This window comes from Channa argus, chromosome 11 (assembly GCF_033026475.1).
Source record: "Channa argus isolate prfri chromosome 11, Channa argus male v1.0, whole genome shotgun sequence".
NCBI lineage: Eukaryota > Metazoa > Chordata > Actinopteri > Anabantiformes > Channidae > Channa > Channa argus.
The window spans coordinates 844634-854562 of record NC_090207.1 but is presented as its reverse complement, the minus strand read 5'-3'; the positions used below and the strand labels follow the sequence as shown (position 1 = coordinate 854562).

The window sequence follows — 9929 nt, the reverse complement described above, 5'->3', positions numbered from 1 at the left end:
TGTTGGGAGTTGCCATGACAACAGATGCTGCACAAACACACCCACCTCCGCCAGTTCTTTGATTTGACATCACGTGAAGGTGTGAAATCAAAATGTAGACGAGTAAAAAAAAAATTCACCAGATAAATAAGAATCAGGAGGAAGAAGGAAAGAACATATCAGAAAGGAAGAGGTGGAGGGAGAGAATAAAGAAAAGAACAATGGAAGAGAGAAGGTAGAACAAGTATAAAGGGACTGAGAAAGGGCAGAAGGTAGAAAGAATGAAGAGACTTGGGAGAGATGGTTAGGAAGTACATATGAAAGAGAGGGACATTCTCAGTCAGTCCAAAACCTTCCAATGTTCCTTCTGATAAAAGACCTTTGTAGATCATGGTCTACAAAGGACAGATAGCATTTCATCCTGCTGCTTCCACCATGACTTATATCATCAACAAAGATCAGTGGGTCTGTTGCAGAAGCAGCCATGCAGCCCAAGCTGTGCTTCACAGGTGAGTCTAGATGGACTCCTCTACACCTTGGTCTCATCTGTCCATAAAGGTCAGTTCCTTCACTTTTGTGGATCATCTCTGGACTTTTCTGACTTTGATTCCTTCTGCTGTTAAGGAGTTTTCATCCTGTGGTTTGGCTGCTGTATTCCTGCTCATGTAGTTTTCTCTAAATGGTTGACTGCGATGGCTTCAGCTCTGTGGAGGTTGCTGGTTTCATCTTTTTCTCACAATGATTTTGTCCTGAGCCGTCTTTCCTCGCTGACCTGTTCTGTGGATGCTGCTCAGTTCACCAGTGGTTTCTCTGTTTCAGGTCGGCACTTTTCAAGTTGAGAATAATTTAAATTGTAAACATTTTGCATTTGACTAGTACTTGACAAAAAAAACAAACCACACTGATACATAAATCACTCTCCAGCATCTCTTCAGTACATACTGTATTCTTTATTGAATGAAGCAAAATAATGAAGAGAAATTTATCCCCTATTATGAAAATAAATACATCATTCTCTTTGTCTCACAGAAGCCCAGAACACTAGCTGCAGCCAATTTCATCTTCTGCTGTGTTCATTCAGCTGCTCAATAAACACAAAATACCCCAAAAGAATAAAAACGTGACTGGATCTGCTTTGGCACGAGATAAATGCTCGCCACAGAAGAGAGAGACATGAAGTCGAGGGGCTGAATTATAATCTGCAGTGCTTTTTAGTTTAGTTCATGTAGGGACACCAAACGGCACAGGCCATTTTATTCCCCGAATATGCCTTCAAATTAAAAGACAAAGTAAAACCCCATCACTGCGATTCAAGCGTTGCTGTGGTGATAATTAGAGACGGTGCTTAACGAGCAAACACACCTGCTGCAGCAGTGATCCCCAAACATTACACTCTCACCAATTCTCAGCTAGCCGCAGTCCCATTGGTTTGCAAACGGGAGCGCTTACTATGCTAATGAGCCATTTATTAAAAAGAAAAAGTAAAACGTTTCCTGCAACGTTTTAGGGGAAGAAGTCAATTCTGGGAGTGAGGACAAGAGAACCAGTTTGTATTTGTGTGTGTTTGAGATGGCAGGAAGCAGTGATGATGAGGATGAAGATGATGGAATAAAATGGGAAAGCAAATCCAGAGGACTCACTTTGCTTGTTCCTTTAAATACCTGCTCTGGAATAACCTAATAATAATCTGCAATAATAATAATAATAATAATAATGTGTGTGTGTGTGTGCGTGTGTGGACGGACAAAGGAGTGTGTTCGTGTGTTGACAGATCATAGGTCATGAAGGTTTAGGCTTCACTTCACCACATTGTTTGACCGGCAACGCTGCCCGAGGAGCTGGCTTAACAGAAACATCTGGAATTACCTTCATGCTGCCCGATTCGCTGCTCTGCAGGTTGCTCAGATATAGCAACTGCATCCTTTATAGCAACTGATGAGGGAGCCAAGTATCAAACCCAAACACTTTCTGGATACTGACAAAAATGTTTAATGTAAAATGTTTTAAAAGCTGCCAATATCTGATCTGACTCCACCAGACTTCATTTGGAAATGTACCAATTTTAGACTTGACTTCAAAGTGCCTACGACCTTTTTTCTGTCTTTTCTCAACTCTCGAAACGAAAACCCAAACATTCACAACCCTGCACATCAATCTAGTCAACTTCTAGTCATGTCACCGTTTGTGTATTTTACTGAATTCAAGACAAAGATCAGCTCATCTTTCAAACCTTAAGAACTGTTATTATTGCTTCCCAAGTCAACTTTTACTCAGGCTTTAGTTGATAGTTTAATGCTGTGACGAGCTTTTGACAGCAGCAACAGCCTCGAACCAGTTCTCTTCATCCTGCACCAACATGTTGAGGCAACTTGTTGCCTGTGGTGTAATTGAACCTGAAGCCACTGTAGTACAGAACAGAGTACACACGCAGTACTGATACCACACACTGATGCCTGTACTGCTGTTGCTGTGTACCTCTGCTTACAGTTTCTTACATTATGCACTACTAACATAAGTACATAAAGTATGCTTTTACTGCATGTTTACTACATACTGAAAAAGTACACACTGCAAGGCTGTCACCATTTCATGAAATTAGTGTGAACACGTGAGAAATAACATGTTTTATTAGCTTGAATCAACTTGTCCTAAACTACACTGCGTGGCCATAAGTATGAGAACAATTAACACATCAGAATAAGAACTGAAACATGAAAGTTTGTGAACTTGCCCCCTGGTGGCCAAGAGGTTTCAGCACCTGACACATGCAACATGTACACTCTGCTGCATGTCGTTTCCCGTCTTACACTAATTTACATAGTACAAACATGACATACTCACTTTAACCCACAGTACTAAACAAACATCAGATTTTATTTTTTTGATGAAAAGGTTGATCCGTTTAAGTTGAATTCTTTTTGACTTCTGTTCCTTTGACTGATTTTTGGACTCAAATCTTGTTCACTGGCTTTAGTTTGAGAGGAGAATCGTAATGGTCGACTGCAGACTTTAAGCCTCGAATTTCCTTTTGACAGCTCCACAGCAGATGTCTGACTGACAGTAACATTTTTTTGTGTAATTCTCATTGCAGAGGAATTTCTTTGCAAGGACAGGTGACGGACAAAACATCACTATGTAAAGAAAGAAGATGCTTAAATAACTTCATCTCTTTAGGACAGGGTGAGTTAAAGTGACATTGTGCTTTTTGAGGTGATGAACTCTGAAAGCCAACATCCTGTGAAGCCAATTCTAGTTTTTCTACTCTGGTGAAGCTCGTTTCAGGCTTTTTGTCATTCTTCACAAATAAATCAAACATGGAGTCTGTCCTGGCTTCAAATCCCCCCATTTGATGGGAACAAACAGATTAGTGATGGTTTCTGCAGGAAAGTAACAGTATTAAGTTTAAGTCATTTACTGAGAGAAACCACCCTGCTTCTATTTTAGTATAGTATTATTTTCCTTGGGTTTCTAACTGTTGGCTGTACTAAACATCTGAAGATCTACAATCCTATTTTCTAACAGCTCACAGACCAAACAATAAACACACTAAGGAAAAAAGTCCATTTAAAAGATGATTAAAAGTTCTTTACCTACACGGGTGACATTTTGTTTGAACTATATTTTGTCACATTAACAGCAGTTAGCTTTTAAAATATAAAGCGACAGCCCAAATACACTGTGTACTAATACTACAGTAGTAAATACACAGTAAACTGCATATCATTGTATAAAACAGAGAACTAGGCATGTCAAACATTTACCCTTCATTTGTTTTTTAGAATTGTGTGAAAAAAACACTTTCGGTCTAAAAGGTGCAGATTGGAACTGAACTGGAGTCATTTTACATACGAACTGTAAACTTGTGATTTGTGCTATTGTTATGATAAACTCTGTTTTGCGAGATTTGTAAACTATTTACTTCGTGCCACACAATGTTTACAACCTGTATTGTTTCCTCAGTAGTACAGAGTATCTACAGTATGCAGTAGTACTGTGTGTTACTGTATATATGTATGCGTGTGCGTGTATGTATGCTGCAGTCAAAGCAAACTGATTCCAGGAGGCTCGGGTGTCTAATGTGAGACAGGTGAGGGTTTATTCCAGGGGTTGTTGGTTTACTGCTGATCTTTGAACGCGTCCAGGTCGAAGGCGATGTCCAGGAAACGTCGCAGCTCCATCAGGTGAGTGTTTTTGTTTCCTGTAGCTGGAGCTGCTGCTGGGTCTCTGCCAGCATACCTGAGACAAACACACACAGGTCAACACCCGCTCGTGTACCCTGAACTGTCACAAACACACGATGATTATGATGAAGGCTGTTACCAGACGGGCTTGGCTCTCTGGATGGTGGTCCTCATGCGAGGCTTTACGTAGTCATAGTAACCCTGGTTCTTGTGCTCCTCTTGACACCAGACCAAATCAGCATTGGAAAAACGCTCAATCTCAGTCTTTACCTGGTCGAACGGGAACGGAGACAGCTGCAGGGAGACAGAGACACCGGGTTCAGTTCTATCCATCTTATGTGCAGTACAGCAGAAACTGGCTTCAAATTGAGTTAAAGGAGTAAAACTCTCCAAAGCAGCAAATACTGTGGCAGCAAATAACATTTGAATTGACTATTATATTTTGAATAAATAAATATGAAATACTAATAATATATTTATGTTCCCTTGCTTCTTATTTTGTTTGGGTGACATTTATAAGGAAATGTTCGCTTGCTTTCTGAGTCACATCCATAAGAGGATGAGTGGTCAATGGTAATAGTTCAATATTTGGAGTTTCAGCAGCTGTCAGCTGACCATCTTTTTAAAATGTCCAGCTCGAAGGTCAACCTCATGCTAAATGAAATGTCTTACCGAGTCTTTATATACCAGGTGTTGGATCAACAACAAACTGTGACAGATGACACTAAGTGATTCCATAAAACAGAACAGAGTTCACATGTCCAAACAAGTGGCTCTTTGGCTTATTTAATGTCCTCCTTTCCCTGGAGGAGCCATCATGTGGCGACGGGACTTGCTTGAAGTTCTTTACTTCTACACAAGTCCATCACACAAAAGGTGAACAGCTTAAAGAACCTCAGAAAAGTCTAATCCATAGGTTTTAAGCCCAGTGGGAGAGAAAGATTTTATTTTTCATTGTCTAAATCCTAAAGTAAGAAGCAAACCTGATCTGAGGAGCTGATGTTCCTGTTTTAATCTACAGGGGTTTATGTCTGTTTACCTGCTCCATGCGTGCGATGGCCACTGTACCCTCCATGTCTCTGGTCTTCCTTTCTTTGGTCAGCTCGTAGTAAACCTTCCCTGTGCAGAAGATCAATCTCTTCACCTCCTCGGGACGCTCCAGTGCTGGACCTGCTTCTGGGATCAGCCTCTGGAAGTGGGTTCCTGCCAAGGAGCAGAAGAAGATGACAAACTCAGACTGGGCTGAATTTACAGCAAACATTAATATTCAACATAAAAGCATAAATAATGTTACCAGGCAGCATCTCGTCAAAGCTGGAACGAGCCTCAGGGTGACGCAGCAGAGATTTGGGAGTGAAAACAATCAGCTGGAAAGACAAAAAGGATTTTAGTCAATAAATAAGTCTTATTGTTTCTCTTTTAAAGTGTTTCTAGTTCTGTTCTTCAATCACATACAAGAGCTTCAAACAGGGAAACTAATGAGAACATACAAGAAACTGAAAAAGGTTTTTTGAAACTTGAGAATGTTTTCCAGGTTCTCTTTTATTCCTCAACTGATAATAACTCTTAATCCTGTTCCTTTTATATAAATTTGAACAAAGTACACTTTGGCTCAAAACTACAGATTAACGAGTAGCCAGATACTGACCACAGCTTTGCGTCTGTCTGGAAACATACACTTTAGGTGATTCATCACAAAGAACAAAGTGCAAACATCTGTGTCTTACAGGCTTCCTGAACGGCAGGAGGATCTGTCGCCTCAGAACATGGAAGTAGTTTGCAGGACAGGAACAGTTCACCACGATCCAGTTACAGTCGTACAGCTGACGCACGGCAAAGTCCTCGGTGATGTTCTTAGAAAGAGAGAATCAAATGAATGACAGGCTGAACATGTGAATAAACCCACTGATAAAATCAGACAGAGTCTTACTGGCATGACATCGGGGTCGTCGTTGCACATCTGGAGGAATCTCTCTGGACGAGCTGACGAATGCTCTGGACCCTGCAAACACAGAATTCTGTTCATTTCTGCATCAAGGCTTGAACAGAGGTTGGGGGAAAATGTGGCGCAGGAAGGTGGAGCGGTCGTCCACCAATTCTGCAGTTGTTGGATCAATCCCCGGCTCCTCTGGTTACATGTTAAAGTGTCAATGAGCAAGACACTAAACCACAGCTTACTTGCTCTTGGTGAGAGTTGGCCAGCTGCATAGCAGCTCCCCCATCAGTGTATGAGTGTGTGTGTGTGTGTGTGTGTGTGTGTGTGTGTGAGAATGTGAATGGGTAATTGAGATGAAGTGTAAAGTGCTTAGAGTAACAAAAGTCTAGAGCATTTACTATTATTAGATCCACTCTCAGCTTGATGTCACCAAGTCTTTTAGACTTGCTAACGGGAATCTGAATAATGCTGCAACACGGTGAGCAAATCTTCATTCACAGTGATCAAAGCAAAAGCAAAAGTAGAAGAAAGTGACGAGGGGGCCGATGTTCGAACTGGTTTGCTGAAACAGAGGTAATGCAAATTTATGTTTTCAGATATATTGTATATTATATAACTGTGGTTTGCTAAATAACATGTGGACAGCACATATGTCCCAGAATGTAAACTGCATACCTTCCCATACCAGCAGCATGAAGAAGCCTAACTGCACCTTAAAACAGTTATAAGAGGCAGGAAATGCAGGGGACAATGGGCGTCATCATCTTATGTTATTCCTGTTGTTTTGAATTGGTCTTAAATTCCCAATATTCAGTGCGTCTTGGTGATAGGGCTCATTATTTTTCCCCCATTTTAGAAATGGAAAATTACTTTTTGGACATTACGCTGGTTTAGCTTCAGGGTTTGTGAGGAGGACGCATGCACATGAGAGCATGAGCCATGAAAAGCTTAAGAATCTCTTAGATTGAGCTGATATACAGTAACATTTTTTAAGCCAGTTACCAAAAATCTCTTAGTGTTTGCTGTAAAGTATTTAGTTACTGCCTCTGACAGTAATGAGTTACCATATAGCTAATTATTTTAAATGGACAGTAATATGACATCTTGAAAAGTAACTTTCCCAACACTGGTGATGAGCTGGTGACTTTTTCCATGTGTTAGTGTTGGAATGAGGAAGACGACTATCGCAATTTGTCTAGACGAACATGTCTAACGGGAGGATCACTTGTAGAGATTTATTTCTGTCCATGTCTCACCATGCCCTCCATGCCGTGTGGCAGAAGCAGCACAATGCCATTCTGTCTGACCCACTTGGCTTGACCAGGACAGATGAACTGGTCGATGATGCACTGGGCTGTGTTGTGGAAGTCTCCAAACTGAGCCTCCCATAGGATCAGGGCATTGGGACTAGCCATTGCAAAACCCAGCTCGAAACCTAAAATCCAAAAGAAACCAGCTGAGAGACAGCAGAAACACAGAAATTCTGATCCAACAAACTATGTGTGTCTGAAATGGCAGCAGCGTCTGTGTTTGGACTGACCAAGGACTCCGTACTCAGACAGCGAGCTGTTGCACACGGTGTATGGTGCCTGGTCAGGAGACAGATGGTTCATGGGAATACAGATCCTTTTATCCACGTTCTGGTCATGAAGGACGTGATGACGGTGGCTGTTAGGAAACAAAACACCATCAGTCTGCAGGACAACTGTCCACAACTCTTACTCAGCTGTACTTTGACATCACAGTCAGTGTTTGGACGGCCACAATTGTTTCCAAACACCAAAACAAGAGCATTTATATCAAAATCCATGCAGTAATTACATTCCCAAAAAGTTGGGACGATGTTTAAAATGTAAATAAAAACAGACTACAATGATTTCCAAATCTCATCAACCCATATTTTATTCACAATAGAACACAAACAATATATCAGATGGAAAAAATATTAGCTCATTTTAAATTTGATGTGAGCAACACATCTCACAAAAGTTGGAACAGGGTGATGTTTAACATTGTGTAGAATCCCGTCTTCTTTTACCAAATGTCTGTAAACATCTAGGAAGTGAGGAGACCAGTTCGTGGAGTTTTACAGAGGAATGTTGTCCCATTCTTGTGTGGTGCAGGATTCTAGCTGCTCAACAGTTCTGGGCCTTAGTTGCTGGATTTTTCGTTTTATGATGCGCCAAATGTTTTTGATTGGTGAAAGGTCTGAACTGCAGACAGGTCAGTTCAGCACCTGGACTCTTCTCCTACAAAGCCGTGCTGTTGTGATGGATGCAGTATGTGGTTTAGCATCGTCTTGCTGAAACATTTAAGTCCTGCCCACAGCATAGGCACTAAATGCCCCACCACACTATCAGAGAAGCAGGTGTTTGAAGTTTCCACTGATGACAAGCTGGATGGTCCCTCTCCTCTTTAGTCTACAGGAAACAGTGTCCATGGTTTCCAAAAAGAATTTCAAATTCAAATTCATCTGACCACAGAACAGTTTTCCATTTTTGCCTGAGACCATGTGGCCCAGAGAACATGGCATCATTTGTGGATTGTGTTTACTTATGGCTTCTTCTCTACATGATACGGCTTTAACTTACATTTGAGGATTTCACAGTGAACTGTGTTCACAGACAGTGTTTCTGAGCACATGCAGTGATGCCCAGTAGAGAATCATGTCTGTTTTTAATGCATTGCTACTTTAGGGCCAGAAGATCACGTGCATTCAGTTTTGACCTTCAGTCTTGTCCAATGTGCCCAGAGATTCCTCCTGAATCTCTGAATCTTTTGATGATATTATAAACTGTAGATGGTGGGATCTTCAACATCTTCGTAATTGTACGTTGAGGAACCTTTTTCTGTAATTGTTCCACGATTTTTAGACAGTTTGTCACAGATTGGTGAACCTCTGTGCATCTTTACATTTGAGAGGCTCTGCCTCTCTGAAATGCTCCTTTTATACCGACTAATGTTACTGACCTGTTGCCAATTAACCTCATTAGTTGTCAAATGCTCCTTTGTTTGCTTTTGACTTGGACCAGACAATTTTCTGGTTCCACTTTATTTATATAGCACCATTTCACAACAAAGTCATCTCAATGCACTTAACAGAATAAAGTCAAGACTATAAAGATGTATAGAGAAAACCAACAAACCCCCCCTTGAGTAAGCCCTAGGCCACAGTGGAGAGCAAAAACTCCCTTTAATTGAAGAAACTGTTGCTAGAGCTTGATAGTTAAAGGCAGTGGGTTCGAATCCCACTCCACCAGGTGTGGCCCCACCCATCCATCAAGGGCCACCTTGGTACTGGTCACGAGCCTGGATAAAATGGGAGGGATGCAGCATTGATGGCATCGGGCGTAAAAACTCACGCCAAATCAACGTGCAGACCACGTTTTGCTGTGATGACCCCCAAAGGGGGAAAGCTGTGACTTCGCTTATTTATCTTTTGTTGCTCCTCTTCCAACTTTGTTGAGATGTGTCGCCACCATCAAATTCAAAATGAGCTAATATTTTCCATGAAATGATAAAATGTCTTAGTTTCAACATCTGATATATTGTTTATGTTCTATAAATTAATAAATTATAGTTTGATGAAATATGCAAATGATTGCACTCTGTTTTTATTTACGTTTGCACATCCAACTTCGTTGGAATTGCGGTTGTAAATACATTGTATATATTGTTGTTTATATTGTTATCATTTATAAATGGTAAGTTATGATACAGTTTTAATCCTAAATTGCAAACCCCACTGCACAGAGCAAAGCGCAGGATGCAACACATTTCTCAAAAAATAAAAATAAAATTCCCGTGCTTCCCAAACACCAGAGGATCAGGGC

At 40.9% G+C, this 9929-nt stretch overlaps 1 protein-coding gene across 2 annotated transcripts in view; it reads right to left on the bottom strand.

The window, feature by feature from the left end:
* Window positions 1-909: 909 nt before the first annotated feature.
* The window catches only part of ogdha (oxoglutarate dehydrogenase a), a 32743-nt gene continuing 23723 nt past the window's right edge, over window positions 910-9929 (bottom strand). For both annotated transcript variants that reach the window (XM_067520130.1, XM_067520129.1), the window contains exons 16-23: window positions 7637-7764; window positions 7353-7531; window positions 6091-6162; window positions 5888-6013; window positions 5455-5527; window positions 5200-5363; window positions 4300-4454; window positions 910-4215 (exon numbers count right to left, since the gene is read on the bottom strand). In XM_067520130.1, coding sequence (XP_067376231.1) covers window positions 4095-4215; window positions 4300-4454; window positions 5200-5363; window positions 5455-5527; window positions 5888-6013; window positions 6091-6162; window positions 7353-7531; window positions 7637-7764 — 1018 coding nt within the window. In that variant the 3' untranslated portion in view covers window positions 910-4094. The remainder of the gene's footprint in view (window positions 4216-4299; window positions 4455-5199; window positions 5364-5454; window positions 5528-5887; window positions 6014-6090; window positions 6163-7352; window positions 7532-7636; window positions 7765-9929) is intronic.